The sequence below is a fragment of the Desmodus rotundus genome, chromosome 7, assembly GCF_022682495.2.
Source record: "Desmodus rotundus isolate HL8 chromosome 7, HLdesRot8A.1, whole genome shotgun sequence".
Lineage (NCBI taxonomy): Eukaryota > Metazoa > Chordata > Mammalia > Chiroptera > Phyllostomidae > Desmodus > Desmodus rotundus.
In genome coordinates, this window is record NC_071393.1 from 17,095,049 (window position 1) to 17,117,934 (window position 22,886).

The 22,886-nt window shown below is 42.6% G+C and overlaps 1 protein-coding gene across 2 annotated transcripts in view; it reads left to right on the forward strand.

Moving 5' to 3' along the window:
- Positions 1-22,886, forward strand: part of PITPNB (phosphatidylinositol transfer protein beta) — a 66,337-nt gene that overhangs the window by 20,984 nt on the left and 22,467 nt on the right. For both annotated transcript variants that reach the window (XM_024567210.4, XM_024567209.3), the window contains exons 4-7: positions 466-557; positions 1,352-1,359; positions 1,875-1,949; positions 3,527-3,610. In XM_024567210.4, the coding sequence (XP_024422978.1) occupies positions 466-557; positions 1,352-1,359; positions 1,875-1,949; positions 3,527-3,610 (259 nt within the window). The remainder of the gene's footprint in view (positions 1-465; positions 558-1,351; positions 1,360-1,874; positions 1,950-3,526; positions 3,611-22,886) is intronic.

The following is a 22,886-nucleotide window of genomic DNA, read 5'->3' on the forward strand; positions in this document are numbered from 1 at the left end:
CTGGTCATTCTTTACGTTTTTTCTGTAAAATGTGTGAAAAGACTTTCACTCAGGAATACTCTCATCCTGGGGCTTCCATTTACAGTAAGAAACAGTGTAGTGTGGTCTTACCTGCACGAGAGAACTTCTGTGTTGTATGTATCACGCGCAGGTTGAGTGGCTGCAGTTAACTCTGAGGTTTCACATTAGGGAGGTAGGTCAGAAGCCCACAGGGAAGAATTGCTTCTCTTTTTTAAAAAATGCTGTATGTGGTTAAACATACCATAATTATTTTGTTGTTTGTACATTCATTTTGTACTCGATTACTTTGGCAGTGAGGATAAAACTGTCGATAACAGTCTGTTGAGTACATGAAACTTAGAACATAATCACTTTGATTACAATACTCTTTGAAGCAGTGTGAGAGATGCCAAAAAAGAAGTGATGGTGCTGTTGAAAATATATCCAATATTTCTCTCCTCGCAGCAAAGTTCCTGCATTCGTGAGGATGATTGCTCCTGAGGGCTCCTTGGTATTTCACGAGAAAGCCTGGAACGCATATCCCTACTGTAGAACAAGTAAGCCTGGTTCCCAGCAGTCCACCTGTGAGAAGGAGCGGGCCTCTTTGTGGGTTCTCGGGTAGACACTGCACTGACTGTGGCAGAGAAGAGGTTGCATTGGGTTCCTCCCCGCCCCGCTCCCCCAGACATTTATGAGGGGCATGGGTTCACTCCCAGATGACAGCACCTTGAGGTTATTGCTCACTGCACAGGCTCCAGGGGTAAGCAAATGAAAGGAACAAGAAGAAGCATACCTTGTTTTATTGCGCTTCATTTTTATTGCCCTTCACAGATGTTGTCTTTTTTACAAAGTGAAGGCAAGAGCCTCCACCAGCAAAAAGATGACGACTAGCTTTGTTGCAATGTTCACTTTATTGTGGTGGTGTAGAACCCACCGCAGTGTCTCTGAGGTATGCTGTATGGAAACCTTAAAGAAAGATGATCCACACTCAGAAGGTGTACTTCTAACAGTAGTTCACTTATGTTGCCACGTTATAGGGGAGGGACATGGCAGCCTCCTGAAACAGTTTTTTGTTGTTTGTTAAATTACTGTTATAAATTGTGGTTTTGCTCTTGTGTCATTCATTATTCCTTTTAGCCTTGTTTTAAAATTAGATTACTCACTCCATAATCTGAAGTATCCTACAGTGTGGCTCGTGTAGAAATTGTGCTTTGCAGATGTAAACTATTAAATGTACTATTTTCTGGTAGTTTAATCTTGTGACATTAAATACTGTGACAGATTGTTTTGACTTCAATTAATATTCTGAAATTTTCCCCCTTTTATTGCCTACCTGTCCACTATGTCTCAGTTGTAACGGTGAGTAAAACTGTTTTTATGTCACATACTCTTCATCTTTACGCTTTGCTTTATATAGTAACTATTTTCAGCCAGTCCTTGCTTTTTTATTAAAACTGCTCACCACTGCATGGGTCCTTCCCTATGCTTCTTCCAGCGGCCTGCGCTCCACCGCATGTTCCCAGGGTTAATGGGCTTGTTCCAGCCTTGTCTCAAAATCTCCCTCTTGACTTTATTTTGCTTCTGCTACTTCCCTTTGAGTGCCAGATTTGCTTATTACCAAATCTCACAGCTTCTTTAATATTAGCCCTGTATGCTGCATAACAAGTAGGGTTGTTTGAATTATTTAAAAGCATGTAGCATTTGGTTTGCCTGACAAGTCTATAAAAATAGGTAGCTAATGATTCTTTGTCATTTGAGGATCAGGCTTGTAGAGTCAAAGGCATGGATGCTCATGCTGGGGGAGGCTCCCGCAGACATGGGCCCCAAAGAACTGCTGAAAGATCACTGTCATTTTACTGTTGTGTTTTCTGCAGAATGAATATATGAAAGATGATTTCTTCATTAAAATTGAAACATGGCACAAACCAGACTTGGGAACATTAGAAAATGTAAGTTTCACCTTTGGGCTTTCAGTGGAGAAGCCCCTAGAAATGGGAATACCTTAGTCCATCCTGTCACCACCAGAACGATGCTGCCTGTGTTAGGCTAGTACGTGGCCACCCAAGGGTGTGTCGGATTGCAGTGAAGCAAGCGAGCAACCAGAAACAACTGGGCTTTCCTGACCATTCCCCTCGCCTGAGTGTGGGAGTGGGCTTGGGTGAGGTTGCTGTTTCTATCAGCAGCTGTCTTTGTCTGAGACAGTGAGAGCGTGGAGAAACAATTCTCCGAGAATCCCCAAACCAACGTTAGCCATTAAATCTTAGATTTTTTTATCTTTTCATCTCTGTGAATTTGCCAGAGCTGCTCTCCGTAGCAGAATTGATTGCTTTAATTTTCACCTTCATTCCACTTTGCTGGGATGTGGGTTGATGTCAGAGAAATGGCCAAAATGAGGGAGAAGGTACATTGGATAATGTAAAAAAATGTTGAAAAGTTCCTGATTTTTACAAGTTGGTGCACATTAATCTCTAAAATAAATTTCAAAAAAATCAGTTAAGACTCATTGTAGTCATTAACTTTTGGTAAGGTCTGTCAGGGAACTTGGGAGGGCATCTGGTGTAGGGCGATGCCCTTGGACCAGTGGTTCTCAAAAGCATGGTCCCCAGACCAGCAGCAGCATCTGGGAACTTGTTAGAAATGCACATTCTCAGGTCCCCTCCCATACCTACTTAGAATTTCTGGGGATGGGGCCCAGCAATCTTTTTCTGGTGTCCAGTTAGGAACTGCTGTTCCAACCTTAGGATACATTGTTGTATGGGAGAAGTAGTCAATGTTAATTTTAGTAAATGTCCATTTTTACTGTGCTTTTATGTGATTGGCTCAATTAATAGAACTTTTGGATTATAATTAGTATTTTGACTTGAGTTTTTAATCCAGGTGATCACTTGACGTTTCATGTTGTTTTTTTCATAGTAACTCTAAAAGTCAGAGTCTAAATGAAATGATTTGATATCTTTCAGCTTTCAAATGGGTGTATCTTTGGCAGTTTTTAATTCGTAATTGGTTCATAGATGGGGTTTCAGAAATAAACGATTGGACCGCATGAAGTGTAGAGGAGTCCGCATCCTGCTGAAACTGAATAGCTTTAGGGTAATCAAATTCAGGAGAGGTTTTAGACCATACAGTGCAGCTTTTTGAAATCTTATTAATGTCACTTTATGTGTGTTTGGAATTTGGAGGTTACGAGGACTTTGTCATGTATTATTTGGGTTAAACGTGGGTCACAGACATTTTGTTAAATAAATCATCTCTTAAGGACTACCAGAAAATACTGTTAACAGATTTCTGTTAATTTGGCAGCATCCTCACCTACCTACCTCCTTGTTATTTGGGGTTTTAAGGGATAACAAAAGATTTCTAGATCCCTCAAGACTTTGGCGGCTAATTTAATTAAATAGCAATTTGGATTTTTTATACCTCATAGTGTGCTCTGCGAGACATAAGGTAAAGATTATATATAACTATAATAGTTTTGCCTAACACTAGTCTGTGCTTTGTTTTGTTCATTTCTCTTTGTCATTTATAGGTACATGGTTTAGATCCAAATACATGGAAAACTGTTGAAATTGTCCACATAGATATTGCAGATCAAAGTCAAGTTGAACCATCAGTAAGTACTATGTACTGCTCAATGACATTTTAACCTGTTGCTACCTCTTACATCTAAGAACTATTTTCTTCCTTTCTTTGTGTGGCCTACATTTATACACTGAAGTGAACCTAGAGCTTAGGCCTGGGACTGCAGCAAAAAGACCAGAGGATTAGAGAGGAGGTGGTTTGTTTTTGCGTGGATTTCACCTTTGCACTAGAACCTTTAAGAATCTCAGCGTACCTGAGATATGTAGAGGTTACTTTACATGGGTGGGGGGTGGGAAGGGGCAGTATTTTACAATAGATTAAGAAAGCAAAAATTTGACTTTCATACAAATTTTCAGTAACTTAGGTTAGCCTAAAATTGTCATTTGTGGGAAATGGTTGATGGTAGAACATCTCAATTTAACAGTTTTGTAGCTTTCTGTTTTGATTCTTACTAGATGTAAATGTTTGTACTTTAGGCTTTTGACTTAATAAAAAATGTTTTTTAAGAGTATTTAAACCTTTATTTTACCACCTCCCTGTCCCAAATTAGGGCCCTTCTATTTGCCACTGTTTGTAAATAATAACTCACTGCTTCCGGAGGTGTCTGGCGTTTTGGTGTCTCTGGGCCACACTGGAAGAAGCTTTGTCTTGGACCACATATTAAATATGTAAATAATAATGAATCTCATGAGCAAAAAAAAGGTTATGATTTTGTGTTGGGCCACATTCATAGCCATCCTGGGCCAAGTGTGGCCCGTGGGCCACAGGTTGGACACCCCTGACTGGGTGCTGCTGTGGCTTTGCAGTGCACAGCTGTGGACTTGTCACATGGTAAAGACAGCCCGTGACCCTCTGCTTGCTAGTCTAGAGAAAGCTAAAGCTTTTAAATGAGTGACACCCCTTGTTCTGTCATGGTAAGCACAACATGTTCAGTTAACATTTCATTTCATAGCCTTTCCATTCATTTTTGGTGTTTCTTCCCTGAACCTGAACATTGTTATAAGCTGAACAGAAATAACTCAAATACTAAATGTCTCACTTTGCTGTTGAAATTTGAGTGTAAGCTTCCTGAAACAAAGTCTCTGATCTTTTCTCAGAAATCACTGGGGTTGTTGGGCCTCCCAGCTCTGCCCCTTTGCTAGGCTGGGTCCTGTTCTTCTAGGCTAGGTCCCCTTCCTGATTAGAAGTACTTGGGAGCACCGATGCAGGATCCTTGTCATAGGAGATTTTAAGTTTCAATTGTGCTATGATTTGAAGCCATTTCAATTTCAGAGCTGCTTCTGCCGTCGAAATTATGTAGGACTCTCTGTCCTCAGAAGTAAAATGTGTATTCTGAGGAAAACAATTCCCGTCTGGCCCTTCTCCGTCTCTCCGTGTCTTCTCCAGCCGTGACTTGCACATGTAAGAGTGGTGACAGGGAGAAAGTCACTGGGAGTGAGTAACGCGCCGGCCAGCTAGTGGCAGGGTCAGGGCAGCTTACATGGCTGGAGCAGCAGGTCCCGGTAGTACCAGGCTGCAGGTGGCACACTGGGATTGGGTGGCCGGGGAAGTCATTCAGGCTGTATTGTCAGTGTTTTAAAAAGTTGTGCTGGCCAAACGAAATGGTTCGTTCTCGTGGCTCATAGAGAACAGCGTTCTGTGTTGTTCTCCAGTGCACAAGGCACGTATGGTTTTGCTAGGGGGTGTAAAGGTAGTTCTTTGTTGTTCTTCTCTGGCGAAAATGGGCTCTGAGTCAGTGTTTGCAGCACCAGTGCAAGTTGTAAGAATAGTAAAGGAGGATTGGGAAGAGCCCCGGAGCCCTCGGCCCCCTTCCTTCCACTACAGCAAAACCTGCAGAGAGGAGGGAAGGCGGTGCTGTTCATGGAAGCACGACAGCAGGACATGAGAGAGGCTTCGGGTGGGAGGCACTGCGAGTGCAAAGGCTGAGCAGGTGCTTCTCTGTGGAATGATGTTTGGGGTAGGTAGGTAGTGAAAGAGAGCATGGATTGGGCCCAGGTGAGGAGACGGTGCCTTGTGAGTCCATGGAGCTGGGACTAAGAACATACATTCTGAAACTGGTTGGCTTCACATTCAAACTCTGTGGTTTTGCTACCTGCCAGCTCTTCACTCTTGGGCAAGTGCCTTAGCCTCTGTGCCTGTTTTATCTTGTGTGAAACGAAGCTCATTGTCTCACAGGATTAAACATGAGTGCCCAGTGTAATAATTGTTTGCCATTGTTGTCACAGTGTCAGCTATAGCTGTGCGGGAGTTCTGGGCATCTGTGTTCGCACCAGGCGTTGTTTGGGGAGTGAGTGTTCACACGTGTGTGTGTGTGTGTGTGTGTGTGGTTTTGTCTTTCAGTGTCCATGGTTCCTGTTTTCCAAGTTACATTTTAGAAATAGTAAGACACAATTTTTTTTCAGTTTCTTGGATTCACAGTACCTTTTTTTATTGTGATAAAATACACATAACAAAATTTACTATTTTAACCATTTTAAAATGTACCGTTCTGTGGCATTTGGCACATTCACAGTGTTGTGCAACCATTACTACCATCTAGTTCTGGAACATTTTCATCATCCCAAATGGACACTCTGGACCCGTAAACAGTTACTCCCTCCTGCCCTCTCCCCTCAACCTTGGGCTGCCACTAATCTGTTTTCTGTCTCTGGATTTACCTATTCTGGATATTTCATATAAATGGAATCATAACAATATGTGGCCTTCTCTGTTTGCCTTCTTTGACTTCAGCATGTTTTCAAAGTTCATCCATGTTTCATGTGCCATTACTTCATTCCTTATGGCTGAATAAATAATAAATAGTTCAGTGTGCGGACAAGCCACGCTTTGTTTGCCCATTCACCCACTGTCGAGCAGCGGGGTTTCCACCTTTCCGCTGTTGTAAGTAGTGCTGCAGTGAGCGTTTGTGTCACCGTAGCTTTCGGTCTCTGTTTTCTCAGCCGTGGTTCTAAAAGTACAGCTGATGTCGTGTAGGAAATTCTCAGATTTTTTAATAGTAAAATAAGAACCGCAGCGTGTACATTTTCTGCTGTAAAAGGAGAGGGGAGCTCTGTGTGGTGGGAGGCGAGGGTACCCTTGACGGTTTTTAAGCCTGGATTGAGGTGGAGGAGCAGAGCAGTGAGCTACTGGCGGGGGCAGGGTAGGGTATAGGGTCCAGCATCCATTCCAGCCAGGAGGTGGGCAAGAGCCCTAGTGGGCCGGGGACTGTGGGTCGCCCTTTTCTTCTGCGCTTTCTCACCTGTTCACTCTGCTGGCAAAAGACAGTTGCACTGACTCTCCCTTCCCGTTCCACACCATGTGCTCCCCTTGCCTAGTTCATGTTAATGTTTGTCTTAGGTTAGCTTCCGTGGCAGACACCTGGACCACCTGGCCATCCTTACTGTTTACCAAATCCAGTTTGGTTTTCTCTTGAGTTAATTTGTTCATTTGATTCTGCTTTTTTATGTTCTTGAAAATTCTAGTCCACGGTCTTGGGAAAAGGAAGCGTTAAGATCATACCTGAAACTCTAAAACGGCAGAGTTGTCGTGGCAGTGAGCCTGTCTTTAGCGGCTGTGCAGTCTGTGCTGTCTGCATAGCCGTAGCCGTCCGAGACCGATAACGTAGCGCCCTCCAGAGGTCTGCGGGCAGTGAAGCAGTTAACACAGGGAGAGGCGCGTGCGGGCCGGAGTGCTGCAGGGCCTAGATAGAGAACAGAGGCTCTGTGAGGACTGAAGTGTGCGGACACCGATGGAAGAGTCCTGATGTGAGGATCGAGGGTTTTGTTGGGTGAAGCAGTGCACCCCCACCCTCATTGCTGCACTTTCCCCTCTTACTCGTTCTCTGACATCTTACAAACTTGTTTCTTTTTCTCTCTGCCTTCCAAATAGACGTTGAACTCCAGAGGGAAGAATCACTGTACTCTTAACCACTGTCTCCCCAACTCCTAGAACGCCTGAGATGTAGTGTGTACTTGTGAACGTGTGTTAAATCAGTGAAGGAATTGTGGGCAGGTACAACAGAAGTGAAGGTTCAAGTCGTCATCCAACACTGAGGGGAAAGCTGGGGTAATTTCTGGAGTTGAAGGGAACCGTGGCTACCGAGGCCTGGTTGCTCTCACACTGCGCCCGTTCCGTGCGCCTACTCGTGCTGTCCGGATGGAGCACCCGGAACACGGGGCTGGGGCGCTCCCGTTGTGCCCCTCCCCAGTGTAGCCCTCACCACAAGGTTTACTTCGAACACACAGTCCTGCAGCTGCAGACAGTTTGGTCTCAGGGCTAACCTCTCTGTTTTCCAAGTGAGGAAATGAAATCCAGATAAACTAGTTTTTCTCGAGATGATTTAGCTAATGCCAAAACTGGAAATTCTAACTCTCAATCCAGTGTTCTTTCCACTTTCTCTTGATTCCTTCCGGACTACGGCCCTGCTTTGTCACTCTTTGAGCCGCCACCTGAGCTGAGCACAGTCTTCCTCTTCTCAAACTGGTCTGCCACGCACCGTGTCGTGGGTTTTCTGTGCTGGTGGGCTGCTTGTCCCGGCCTCTTCTGGGACTCCCTCCTCTCTGTCCACATGTGTGTCCTGTAGAACCTGGGTCAGTTTTCACTTCCTCCAGGGAGACTTCACCCTTGTTGGAAACAGTCTTCCCCTCTGCTGAATTTCAGCTCTTGTTCATTTCATGCGTGTGTCTTGCTTGTTCTCTGTATCCAGGAACCCATCCCCTTTCCACAGAGTGGGCACCTCCTAAATATTTTTTAAGGATGAGCTTGATGGTAATGGTGAAACTAACCTATATGAGTGAAGAATTTGTATAAAATTAATTGAAAGGCAGTTTGGTAACAGCTGGATTGGCAAGGGGTGAGGAAACAGGCACTCACATACATTGCCTGCTCTGCCTGAGGGGGTGTAAGTCACTACCGCTTGAGTAGCAGAATTACAAATGTGCGTGTCCTTGGACCCAGAGAAATTCCACTTCTAGAAATTGATCCTCTTCGGTGTGATTAGAGACAGTATGAAGGCTAAATGTCTCCATCGATGGGGAACTGATAGAAAACGTGGTTGGCCCATGTGATGGAGTTCAGTGCAGTCATGGAAAGGGAGTGAGCTGTATTCGTACTGATAAGGAATCTTTTCCAAGATGATGTGGAGGGATGAAGGTGAAGAAGGGTGTTTATAATACGTTTGTAATACTGTAAAAGGGAGAAAATATCTGCGTGCACTTACTTACATATAGATGGTCAGGAATACTGTGTGTATAAGACCGTGGTAGTAGCGATTCCTTTGTGAATGGGGGGGAGCTGGATGGCTAGGGAGCAGGTGGAAGAGTTGAGGTCTGGCCGAGGTGTGTGTAGTGGATTGAGGGATGTCCTCGTCTCACTGACTGTGTTGGTTTTCTCTTGCTGCGTGAAAAATTACCACAGATTTAGTGGCCATGAAATGTAACCTAACGGAAGGGATGAGAACCGTCATCTTCGTCATCACCTGTTAGAGACACGTCGCAGGTTCTGGGTGTTCTCAGAGGAGGTGATGATGCAAGAATGTGACTCGTGGGGTGGGGGGAGGGGTTCATATTAAGGTGTGTCTGCCATACCAACGGTCAATATTTAGTACCTGAAACTTGCTCCTCGAGGATTTAAGTGGCACTAGAATTGGGAGCTGTGGAACTGTGAAGGGAGCCGGGTGGAATTCCAGTAGGAAGACGTCCTGAACATGTGGCAACTCAAAATTCACACCGCGACATCTTCCTCCTGCAGGGTGTAGTCTCGGTCTCAGTTCATTGGTTTGCATTTTGCTTTTAATGAACTCTGATTTTTCTTGAATGAACTAATTTTTCTAAAGTCTTAAATGAATTTCTTTCCTTATTACTTGCTTTACAAGAAATAAAAATAGTTACTTAGTAATTTTAAGAAGATCGGTAACCAAGTCTCCCTCCGAATCAGGACAAAGGTGAAATAGTTGGGAGGTCAAGAAACCTAGAAGTTGGAAGTGATGCTTGAATCCCTTAACCCCACCTGGTGGGGGTTTTCTGTCACTGCAGGTGGTTTTAATGCAGACGCAGCCCTAAACATTGTAATTCAGAGTGATTGTTGATGACTGCTAGGGTTTAACTCTGCCGGGTTGCTGGTGTCAGACAGCTTGTATACCGCTCTGTCATAGACTTGCTGTTTTTTTGGTCATGCTTAAGAACTGTGCTTCACCATGCATAGAAGGGGTGTGATTAGACCCTCAGTGTGACTGGATACTTGGGGAGATGCTATGCGTATTTACATAATGGAAGGGAAACATGGTCACAGTAACTCTAGGAACCGGATTTATTGTGGAAATCTGTCAGTGTGACCCTGAGTACTATGCTACAGAAGTCATACATATTTAAATATATAGTTCTTCGGCGTTTTTTGTTGATGATTTATGGAAAGTCTGATTGGGACTGTTTGTATAGCCATTATTCTCTGTAATTTTCTAGAAGGTACGTCAGTGTTCTAATGAAACAAGCTAAGCAGCCTGGGATTTCTGTATAAATATCCCCACCCAATTTCTTTTGTCCACAAAACTAAACAGATTTCCTATGTCGGGGTAAGAGGCGCTGTATTGCCCTTTAAGAAGTAAGGCTCCTTCTGCTGGACGTTGAAGCGGCCACTGAGCACAGTGCCCAGTGGGGCGCACGCCCTTGCTCCGACCCTTACCGCCTTCCAAATGTAGCCCAGGTGTCGCTCCTGAAAAGGCTTCCCCAGGAAATCGAGTGCCTGTTGGCGGCCTAGCCGCACCGTACTCCTCGTTTCTGTGTTGCCAGGACCCAGCAAGGTGCTCTGTATTGAACCTGGTGTGGAGTGAGCTTTCAGTAAAGGCTTGGCGTGTCACAGAGAATGTGCAGGTTTTTTCTTCTGTGGTGCTACAGGAAAGAAGGTTGGAAAGGACTGAAGGTTTTGTTATTCAAGCAGTAAATGAAGAAAGTGCTACTTTAGGTCCTTCTTCTACTAATTGTAGGTGGTGAAGTGTGTATGAGGGGCTTGCGCTCTGAACATTTCGTCATTTCTGCATGAGCATGTCTTTCTGTCAGACTGAAACGTGTTTTCGAACAAATTGTAACAGGAGTCAAGGTACCCAGCAGAAAACACCGAAATATAAAGGTTTTGTAATTTCTAAAGTTGCCATAGATGCATAATGACAACAAAAAGTCACAAATTCTTTAATTAAATGTCTTGATGAAATGCACGTGCATATCTTCAGCTCATTTCCAGAATATACACAAATGAGTCCGCTAACATCTGCTTCTGCTCTTTCTAAAGGTATAAATCTGAGTCTGGCCCCTTTTAATCATCTCCAGCACTTTGTCTAAGTAGCTTTCCATGATTTGTATACAAAAGTCACTTCCCAGGAGAGGAAGACTCTTTAAAGTGTAAGCTGAAGTGTACACACGATTAACATCAGAGACCTTCGGTTTTGGAAGTAATTTGAAAGAAAATGAGCAGGTTTTTTTTTTAAAGAAAGAAATTGGAACCACGTTTTTAGGTATTTATGTGTGACCAGAAAGGATTGTTTCAGCCTCCCTCTATAGTGTATGCTTCCTCTGTAGTCCTGTGTGACCTTATAGTTTCCAAGGTTATTTTTAGCAGAAATGTTTAATTCAAATTTGTAAGGCCCACATGTTTAAAATTGATCTAGCTTAACATCTGTTTTTTTAAATGTCACTAATAAGCAAACATTAATGATATAAAAGTATTAAGTTGTTTGGGAGATTTAGATTTAAAGCATTTCATAATAAAATGCAGCAAGTTTAAAGAGGGAATGGATTTTTTCCCTCATGTTTTAGTATGTGAGAGTTTACTAATTTGTGATGAAAGGTTTTTCCCAAATGAAGCATTTCACAACCAAGAGTTGCCCCATTTTGTACTGGTGTTTCACTGAAGATGGTATTCCTGAAAGGAAGAGACAAAAGCTAGAAAAACTCATGTGCCGTGTTGTTTCTGGGTCACTGAAAGGATGTACTCAGTGTGCTCTGATTGGTGGGGTCCTTCATGGGGACTTCCCTGCAGAGCTCGAGGGGCCCTGTAATGCCGGTGACTCAGAAAGCTGGTCCTCTTATTTGGTAAAGCTCAGGTTTGATTCATACCTCTTCCTTCCTTGTTCTTTTTAAAGCCTCCTCAGCTCCAGTTGTTACTACCACATCCCTCTTTCTTACCTGCTCTTGAGTATAATTGCCATGTCATGTTTACCTCAAGTCTCCATCCTTTTTTTCTGCTCCCTCTCCATTTACAAATGCCCCCTGGGGGAGTGATGGGGAGGAGTGTCTCACACTGTGAGCTCTGAGCACTACAGTCGCCTGCTGCCTGCCCCACACAGCCAGACTTCTTCCCTGGCCTGTGGTCCTTGGGTCATCACTGCTGGTGGACTCTGGACTGCTTTGTGTCATCTCTTTCTGGCAGAACAGTTGTCCTGAGCAGCTTTTTCAGCAAGAGCTGCTGGAGCAAAGTGTGGCCCCACTTATGGGGCACAATTCTTTTCTTACTTCTCCAGGGGACACAGGCGATCCCAAGTGAGAGGAAGGGCTTCTGATCAGTCTCATCCTCTCTGCCAGTCCTTGGAATCACCTCCACTCAGCACCGCTCACGGAGCCTCTCCACCCCTGTTTGGTCTCCTTTAGAGAAGAGCCCTACCATGGCCACCAGGCAGGGTCTGCACCTGTGTGAATCCCTGTTTCGGGCTGGATCTGCCCATTAGTCCTTGGTAATTAAGATTCTTTTTAGGTCCCTTGAGGCCCTCTGGGGATCATTAGGTCTACGACTCAGGCCTAAAGGCTTGAGTCCCTTTCCTATTAAGCAAGGTCAGCCCACAGGCAGCTTGTTAGAAATGCAATTTCTCACCAGCACCACCACCCCCACCCTTCCCATCTCCCCCAACCCGCTCCCTCTCCCGATGATTCCTGTGATTCCTGTGCGTGCTCACTCGGGATGTGCTGTACTGCACTGTCAGTGATGAAGGGTGTAGAGGGGTATCCTAGGATTTGGGAGCAGAAGGAATCTCAGTTGTGTCTCAGGTGGGCACAGATAACCAGGTTCTTGGTGATCACAGACAAAGAATTGAATCGAATACACAGGGAATTTATAGCAGAAAGACAGAGAGCAGATTTATTAAGCGATAGGACATTCCACAGAACATGGGAGCAGGCCAACTCTGAGCAGAGAGAGACTGACCTCAAGGGCTGGAGGGATTCTATTCTTACAGGGCGGACATTTCCTGGCTAGTTTTGGCGGGCTTTTATTACTCATGCACAAGTAGTTATATTACTGAAAAACTACTGCGCATATGGTCTCCCATGATTTTCCTTGATTGGCCACTGGAGAAGGGGATCGCACAATGTTAATATATTATAATGAAGCAGGGGTCACGTAGCATCTTCTGCACAGGTACATTCGTGATTCACCATGATTCAGTGCTTTTCTAGAAAGTGGGAACAACCTGTCTTAGAACAGGGTCTCTGTCCTGTGTCCTTGTCCTTTACCTTAGCCCTGGGGCACCTCTGGAGTTTCCACCTTCCTGACTATCTCCTGCCTCAGTTGGAGGCCACAGTCCAAAACACTCACTTCAACTTTATTTTTACTAAGGAGTGGAGCCGGGGGGAACATGGTAACGATCCCTGAGCCACGTAACCAGTGGAAGGGGAGCTGGGAGTCGTTCTTAATTCAGTTAAAACCAGCAACTGCCTGCTCTTCCATCCATCTTTTGTAGTCTCCCGGAATAACAGTTTTCATCAGTCCTTTGGTCACCTCCTCCCATGACTGCTGAACTCTGGTACAGTTTGCAATTTGCATATGCACAGTTGTAATAAAAGGATTGCAGGCCCCAAGTTGTCTTGGTGTGGGGTACTTACAGCGAACACCACTCCTGCATTTTTTTAGACCTAGTAAGCATTTCTTAGGACTTGGTATTTGCTCTGTGATGGTATGGTAACTATTTTTCCAAATAAAGGAATAATTGTATCTGTTTGAAGAGAGTGCAAGATTCTTAATCAGTGAACAGTTAAAGTGTTTCTAAATGACTTTGGTGTTCCTTTGCTCCAGCTGTTGCTTATATAGCACGGCAGTGCTGAGCACCCCTCCACCAGAGGGCTTTCTTCTCTCAACTGATAAAAACCAGTGCTGGGCTCCAGACTGCAGCCAAAGTCTGGGTTCAAAGGCTAACCAGGGCTGGGAGGTTTGGAGTTTTGTACTTTGTTAAGTAAAGAACCCCTGCCAATTTAATTGTACGTCAAAAGACAGTAATAGGATTGTTGGGCTTGTCTCAGCTGTGCAACTAAGCCTCCTGTAGAAGTCCCACAATCACCATTTTAAGGATTGTGATGTAAAAGAAAATGAATTGGCTCTTAAAGTTTGTGCTTTTTTGCTTATTCTTTCTAGTGCTGACCATTCTTTGATATGATCCATTTGTTGGGTGAGTATGTTTTGGTAGAGAGAACAACGTCCTGTTTTAGTTGAGAGCAGAAATGGTACAAGCAGGACCTGATTTTCTGAAAGCGAACGCGTAAGACTTGCTTCTTTTCCATTCGTGGAGGTGGTTTCACTTTGAACTGCCATTCTGTTATTTGAGTGGTGAACAGCCTGACACTTTTTAATTGTTTTAAACCATGAGTGTGAATGGTTTTAAAGTTATTGCTCTTTAAAGAACTTTTCCCCAAATGTCAGCCTTGGAAAGCTGATGAAACTTGGTTTAATTTATTTAGGCGCACAAGTTTTGGTCACACCTTAAGCAGTCCTTGTTTTCTGTGCTAGAGGAAGGGTTCAGGCATATCTCTTCCTTTGATCAGACTCTCCGTGAGACAGTGCCCAGATGTTACACATTTGAATAGATAGTCTTAGCAACATATGCTTTCCTGCACCACCTTTCGAAAAAAACTTCCTAATTTTAAAGAAATGTGCTTTCTAAATATGCTTTCTAAATCATCTTTATAAGATTAGTTTTTTTGTCTTGAAATTAAAAATATGATGAAATCTGGCTGGAAAATTAAGTATTAGATGAGACTATGTGAAATTGTTAGTATTTGTCAGCATTTGAACTTTGAAAATGACCTTTTCTTAATGGGTCAACCTAATAGATCTTTTAAATTAACCTTTAGTAGATGATAACCTTAAATAGTCAGCATGGACTGCGCCTCTAGTTCTCTCTCACAGCTTTCAGAAAGCTGCTGCATTTCAAGATGTTACTTTTGTTCCAACTGCTGCTGCTTACTTCCTAAGAAGGGCTTTCTGCTCCTCAAAGCTGTGCTGTGGCTACCCAGTCTTCAGCCCTGAAAAGAGCTTTTGTTTATTAAGTCTGCGGCTGAGACACAGTGAGTCCAAGGAGAGCCCATGGTTTCTAAATGTGTCTTAAGTTCTTTGTGGCGTGAGCAGGCACTCAGTCTAGTAGAGTGCCTCTTCCTTTTGCCATTAAAATGAACCTAGACATTCATTTCTATCTTAGAAGTTTGTAACTTGCCCCATGTCTGTGTGTGTGTGTGTGTGTGTGTGTGTCGGAGCCCCGAAAGTTCTTTTAGTAAAGTGTGAGAATTGTGACCCAGCTCCTAACTTGTAATAGGAGCCTCCTTGAACTCAGGAACAAAACAAAACAACTCAAATACAACTTTTGAGGTAGTAGTGGTTTTGTTTTTGCCTAAGAAATTTTCACTTGCCAAATGCTCTTCTCATCTTGCCTTTGCTATGCTGTGAAGCAAACCATTGTCAAGATCCTTTGTAGTAGTCACGGAGGGTTTTCCTCCATCCTCAAAGAAGATATAAATAAATGTTATCCTGGTTCTTGTTAAAAAGAAGTGTAAAAATGTTTCCCACTGTCTTCTGCTGCCTTACATGGTCAAGTATTTTCGGAACAATTACAATATTTGCATCAGTAAGTGGATTTAGAGAATGGAATGTCCCATATATTTGAAGACATAGTTGGATGGCAGTGCCCTCTTGTGGGGATAATAACACATTGCTTATTTCGTGCTTTCGTAATTCTTAGCGAGGATTTTTTAAGGTTTTCTTAAAAGTGTGTGTGTACAAACATATTTTGCAGAAAAACACCTTTTCACTAGAACCCCAGACCCATTATTAACTTAGTGTTTATTTCTAATCTCTTCCATCTTTTAAAAGTAAAAAAATAGGGTGGAGGAATTGGTAGGGTGTTTGGAGAATTGCTCCAGTTCCTGGCTGGGGTAAATTCTCTGGTAAGTTAGAAAATGTTTTTGTCAGCAACTAATGGCAGATATTTTAAAAGAAATTCACATAAACGGCTCCAATAGAGTTTGTTTAGTGCATCTTATAAAAGCCCCTTTTCAATGATGTAAACTCTTTCCTAGGGAAGGCTCTTTGGGCTGAGATCCCTTTAAGTACTTGGGTCTTATCAATGATAAAGTGTAAATTATAACACTTTTTTTTTTTTTTTTTTTTTGCAGTAAAGTATTAGGGTTAGCCTGGGTATCAACAGAGCAGCATCTAAGTACTGGCCCTTTTCTGAAGGAAGTTCTCCAGAAATAGTAGCAATAATAATAATTACTGGATTTTGCTTTTGCTGTTAAAAAAATGTTTATTTCTTTCCGTGCAATTATGTCCTATTTAATGTTTGTTAAATTAGTGCTATGGGTTAGATGGGGTCCTGGGACTTGGGAGCTTCTTTGTCTGAAGGCCAGATCCTTAACCAACATGGAGATTTTACTGGAGAGGGCTCAACCTGTGAATTTTAAATAGGACATTCCCTCCCAACCCCCTTACCCCTCATTTTAGTTAAAGGAGTTTGATGTGCTATGTTCTATAATCTACTTTTATTTAAGGAAATAAAGACATTTTGTGTTAAATAAAACTTTTCCTAAACATATTACTTACATTTCAGACATTTGCAATTTAATTTTAAAATAAATAATGGCTCTGGCTGGTGTGGCTTAGTGGATTGAGCCCTGGACTACAAAGCAAAGGGTCACCAGTTCGATTCCCAGTCAGGGTACATGCCTAGGTGCAGGCCAGGTCCCCAGTAGGGGGCGAGCAAGAGGCAACCACACATTAATGTTTCTCTCTCCCTCCCTTCCCCTCTCTGAAATAAATAAAATATTAAAAAAAATAAAATAATGTTTAACAAGCACCTTTAGCTTAATTGACTTGTTAATGTTAAAACTTATTTCATTGGTGTCAAGATATATGTTCATTTTTAAGTGATGTATAAATCTATAAACATAGTAATAATGAATATACTATTACAGAAATAAATGTGTTGAATATTTGTGCATGAAACACTGGCTTACCCAAACCAGTGTTCCCCTGGTTTGGATGAGCCTGGTTTGGGTCCTTCCCTGAAGAGTAGCCCACCATCTTGGGCTGTCTAGGAACCCCCGTTTCTATCCTCCAAGGACTTTCTCCTTTTTGCTTCACCTGCCCACCTCATCTGGAGCAGAAGTATTTGGTTTTCCTGCTTGTTTGGGGAATGTGGAGTCTGTCATGTCAGACTTTGGATTGTAACCTCTCTTCATAGCTGAGATCCCAATTTCTTTCTCTTTCTATTAATTTTTAACCTTCCAAATCTTTGGAGGTCTGCTTAGGTGAACATGACCGTGGTAGCTGGCGTCTGCTGTGATGCAGAGAAATGGAAGAGGGGACTGGCTTGGCTGAGCTCTAGCCCAGCCATGCCCTAGGCTGTGGCCCCCGTTTAGCACCGAGTTCTGTTGACATCTCCTGCCCCTCTTCCCTGCCCTCCGGGCTCACCCCCACTCACACCCCTGCCCCACTCCAGATCTCTTTTTGGGGTCTCAGTGAGGCTAGAAAGATTACAAAAAAGTGTTCTGTTTGGGTGTGTAGGTTTGATTGTATTTCTCTGTTCTCAATGAAGTTTAAAAATTCAGCTTTTAGGATTTGTTGGTGGAAAGCCAGTAAGGATTAATGAGAAGGCTGAATTAGAGAATATTTTTAATGCAGTTTTGTTCCTCTGAGGTACATTCAGTAACAGAAACTAGGCCAACAAGTTACTGACAATTAGTGGTCCTTTGGGAATCTGCTTTAATGAATAGATAAGAATGATTTGTAATTAGCATAATAATTATATGCAAATGAATGCTTCTGAATTGCTCTAAAACACTTCTGAACTGTTTAAAGAGCCCTCCTGAGATCTTGTTACTCTATTAATTTGTGTAGCAAATCCTTTTTTCATAGATCATGCAAAGATAAACTTCAGTCCAGCCCCTGTCCAAATTATTATGAATTCCAAGGTGGTAGGACCTGAATTAATGAGATTTACTTATACTATATTAATGGTACTCAGTGGGAACCTGAACCGGTAAGGAGTCATTGGGGAAATGTAATTAAAAATAGAAATGAAAGCTGCTTATTTGAAAATAACTGTTCAAATGAGTTTCTTAAACAAGTTAGTAAATGTTATTTCTCCTTACACCTCTGTTACCTGCGAATTTTAATGCAAACATTTTTTACTAATAGGGTTCACCTTTGGAGTCTGGCTTGAATTTTGTCAACTCCAGTTAGTTATGCGCTAGGGTCAGTGGTGATAGGATCCAGGAATCCCTTGTTTTCTAAGTGCCATAATACTGAAAAGTGCTAATGAATGACATTTGCTGCTTACCTTCACGTGTAATTCATCTTTCCCCCCACCCTGGTCTTTATTTTTAGGGCGTGACTAGAGGAAAGGCGCTGTGTGAAGCTGCGCGGCAGTCCCCGTGCACTGTAAACTCAGAGATTGTCTTTGAGTTGTTTGATAGACATCCAGCTAATCATGCGATGCCAAAGGAAAGCGTTTTACAGCAGGTGGCAGGATCCCAGTATCTCTCTCAAGTTTTTATGTTTACCTTGTAGAATGGTTTCTCCTTTTTCAGGAGGGTGGGGGTTGTGGTGCTGGTGCTCATTTATAAGCAGGTGTCCAGAAGTTGTTAACGCTTGTGTTTGGGGACATTTTCTCTTAGTTTACATTTAGCCTCACCTGTGGGAAGCTCTGTGTGGTTCTTGAGATAGTTTCTGGTGTCTGGGGTTCATTTCTGGTTTTCCACAAGCTGTCCGGACACTCCGACCAGCCTGCCCCCACCACTTCACTCACTTCCCCATTCATAATCATGAGTTAAGTCCAGGCTCAAGGACATTTAGGTTATCTCGGCAGGTTGTACTTGAATTTTACACTTGATTTTTGGGGAACAGCCACTATGCTTAAAGATTCTTAAAACTAATATTCTTTGTCTTCAAAACGAATCTGGTTTCTGTTGAGAGCTGTAGCGAGTAACAGATGCACACCCAAGAGGCAGCACAACTTCTGTATTCTAGTGACAGAAAGCAGGAATTTATCAGAATCAAATGAATGTATTCTGTGACTCCAGCTTGGAGAATCAGTAATTCATTTATTTACCATATTATATTTTATGTGTTCTCCAGAGGGTGTCTCGACTTTCACTTGCGTCTTTTCTTAAGTAGGAGTCTTCAATTAAATAGAGCTGTGTTAACACTAATCCGAATCTACCGTGTGCTCATACCATTGTGTTTTTCTGTTGTTCGGCCACTAGTATTAGTGGAGCGAGCAGTGTCTGGGGACCTTACACCTTAACTTGATAATGATGGTTTTACTAAGCTCTTGTCTTGGCCAGGCCTCTGGGCATTATACAGATAATTAAAATTTGATCATAAAAATCTTTAAACACAGTGCACCTTAGCAATAAGATTTTTCTACTTTTAAACATGATTTTAAAACTCATTTTACAAATACATTTCCCTGGCCTAGTGAATTTGCGTTTTGTGTTTTTTTTTTTTTCCCAAGGATTACAGAAAATGCATAGCAAATTCAGCCTTCAGAATACCCAGGAGCTGAAGACTCAAGTAGGCTACAGCTGTCTTCACCCACAGTATTCTAAAAGAACTAATGAGATGAGAAGTCTGCAGCTGGTGGCAAGCACAATAAACCATGAGCCAAGGGCTTCTCTTCATCAGAGGCTCCCTTTCCCCTTGGGATCCCAAAGGAGACAGAATACTAACAAAGCCAGCAGGCTGTCTCATTCCACACTATTGCTCATTTGCAGCTATAATTGGGAGCTGAGGTTGCATTCTGTATGCTGAAACTGTCATACATGAAGGAATATATTTGTTCATTGTGATATGGATATAAATCGGCCAGTTTTCAAATACAGAAAGACCAAACTAGATACCTAACAATGAAATTGCAGCAAAGAAGATACTGTTCAACAAATTAAATGTTTGTTACAGAAATACAATACTGCGGTTGTTAAAACTACACCTGCTTCCTGCTTTTTAATATCTTGCTACTTAATTCAACTGATTAAACATTTACGCATTCAAACCAACAAAAAAACCTCTAAAATTCCTAGGTTTTGACAAGATGCATTATTCTCATATGTCAGGATTAAGGTGCTAGTGTTAATAATTGGGTTTTGTTACATTTTCAGTGTATCTTTAATGTTTGCTGCTTTATATTCAAGAGAAAAAACTCTCCTCCCTGAGAGGGAAGAAGAATTAGCTTTAGAGTTATATGTATGTTTTATACATTTTATATGCATACACTCATTTCTTACGGTAGATCTACTTTGGTGTCTGATGCTGCTGCTTTTTGGTGTTTTTGAAATGTGCTTTTGCTTATCTGGCATTTGTAGACACCCTTCTGACCCCTCCGCTGGGCAGCGTACCGGAATGAGCCCAGGACAGAGGCGAAGAAGCCTTGTACTGAGGTCCATATTGTCTCCTTGTTGGACTGTGGCATCCTCGTGTGTAAAATGAGGCGGCTTGAATGGTCTTCAGGGTTCAGTTCAGCTCTATAATTCTGTGAATCCATAGTTCAGAAAATCATCCAGTGAACAAGTGGCACTACGAGTGAGGGCTCAGATATATACTTTGTGGAACAGAGTATTAGTTAGCTCCATAGTGGAGAGATTTTTTCTCTTTTTTTTCTTAAGAGTTTTTTTTTTTTTTAATTTATTGATTTGAGAGAGAGAAAGAGACATCAGTTTGTTGTTCCACTTATTTGTGCGTTTATTGGTTGATTATTGTGTGTGCCCTGACTGGGGATTGAACCTGCAACTTTGGTGTATGGGGATGACTCTCTAACCAACTGTGCTACCCAGCCAGGACCTGTTTGCAGTTCTCTTTTTCTTTTCTTTTTTTTAGTATACTTTATTGATTATGTCATTACACTTGTCCTAATTTTTCTCCCTCTGCCCAGTACCCCTCTTCCTTCCAGCACCGCCCCCCCTTCATGTCCATGGGTCGTGCACATAAGTTCTTTGGTTTCTCCATTTCCTTTAGGATTCTTAACATCCCTCTGTCTATTCTGTACCTACCAATTATGCTTTTAAATCCCTACACCTTTCCCCCCCTTCTCCCTCTTCTCCCTCCCAGCTGATAACACTCCAAATGATCTCAATACCTATGATTCTGTTAGGGAATTGTGTGGGGCAGAGCCTTCGGTGATGGCCAGGGTGGGGCAGCCTGCTTCACTACTTTGTGGCTCTTGTGTGGAGGAGGGCTCAGAGAGGGGACTGTGCTGCTGCCTGGCTTTTAAGAGTCTGCTGGGCACCTGTCCTGTTCCCAGTCACTTCACCCACTCCCCATATGCAGCTGGTACCCTTCCAGGTTGCTCTGGTGTTAAGTCCTAGAGTGGGTGGGTTTGGTTATGTTTTAAGACTGTGTGGGCCCTTTAAGCAAAGTTTCCTGGAAGTCCCACAGTTCTTCTGCCATCCCAATCCCCACTGGTTTTTACAGCCAGAAGTCACAGGGATTTATCTTCCCAGTGTTGGAACTGGCCTGGGACTGGGATCGCTCGCTCCCAAGGTATCCCTCCTGATTTTTACCCACCACACTTGAATGTGGCACTGCCCGTGCCCATTCTGCAGCCACCTCTCAGTGCCGCACCTCATCTCCTCGCCTCTGCCCCATCTCCACATCTCCGCCCCCTCCTGCGGGTCTGGATGAATGTGGCTTCTTTAAATCCTTGGTTGTTGAACCTCCATACAGTTTGATTTTCTGACAGTTCTGGGTGTTACTTGTTTTGAGATTTAGTTGTAATTCTTTTTGTGGTTGTTCAGGGAGGCGAAGAATGTCTGCCTACACCTCTATCTTGCCCGTAAGTCCCAGAGTGGAGAAGTTTTAAAGTATTATTCCATGGTCTTTAGTTAATTAATCTATGTCAAGTAGGTATTGAAAATCTGAAGTTGGTATGGAGCTGGGTTTAGAAAGGAGAAGGGGTGTTGTCAGAGAAGTTCGTGTAATCCATCCACTCACGTTTTTACCTTAACAGGTGCCTTAATCATACTTAGGTCCATCTCCTGGGATGAGTCACCCCCTTAATTAATTTACCCTTACATGAGAATAATTTATGCTGACCACAATTTAGACCAAGTTGTTTCTTGGTTTATGTACTATCCTTAGTGTGTTCTATCAGTGGTCTGTATCTTTAGCCCTACTGACAACTGTGTACACTTTGTGTTGTGGGGGTTTTTCTTTCTCTCTTGGCATGGGCAAATTTATAATGCACGGAGGTAGTTCTGCATTCTCTATTTCATGCATTCTGAGATTCCTGTTCCCTTGATTTTCCCCTCATTTTATTATATTCAAAATCAGGGTTTGTCTTTCAGTTAAAGCATATTTTATTGGCTGAAATGTTTTCCTTCTTAATGGTATATAAAATAATGGAGCATCCTTTATTAGATTTAGGAAATGTGGTATTTACTGTTCAACTCATGTGAGGCTCTTTAACATTTCAGATTCTGAATCAAAAAAAAAAAAAAAATGTGAGCATCACACCATAAGGTCACTCCCCAACGAATGAAAAAGAAAAAAGAAAGTATTGTCCCTCAAATAGGATAAAAACTAGCCAGGCCTCTGGGCACTGAACAGATAGTTAAGATTTAATCATAAATAATTTTAATGCAGTGCATCTTAGCAATAAGATTTTCCTACTTTTAAGCGTAATGTTAAAACTCATTTTAAAAATAGATATCCTTGGCTGGTGTTGGTTGGTTTCAATCCTGACTCATTCTTCTCTCCATTCTGTTAGCAATTGACGGGTACTCCCTGGGCTTTCAGTTACCTTTTCTTTGTTTGCTTCTCTGTCTTTCTCCCAGCAAGAACCAGGTGTTGGTTCTCCCTACCCCTTGGAGTATGGCTTCGCATCCTGTGCACTCCCTGCTTACACATGGTAGCTGATGAGTAAATAGACCTTGATTGAGGGAGATGATATCAAAAGGGATTATTTAATAGTGATGTTAAATGATGTCATCTTTGGAGAAAACCAAGCTGGTCTCTGGGCTTTAATTCTAAGGCTCTGACCTAGAAGAAAGTGTTTTTGGAGTTTCATAATTATTTGTTAGCACGATGGA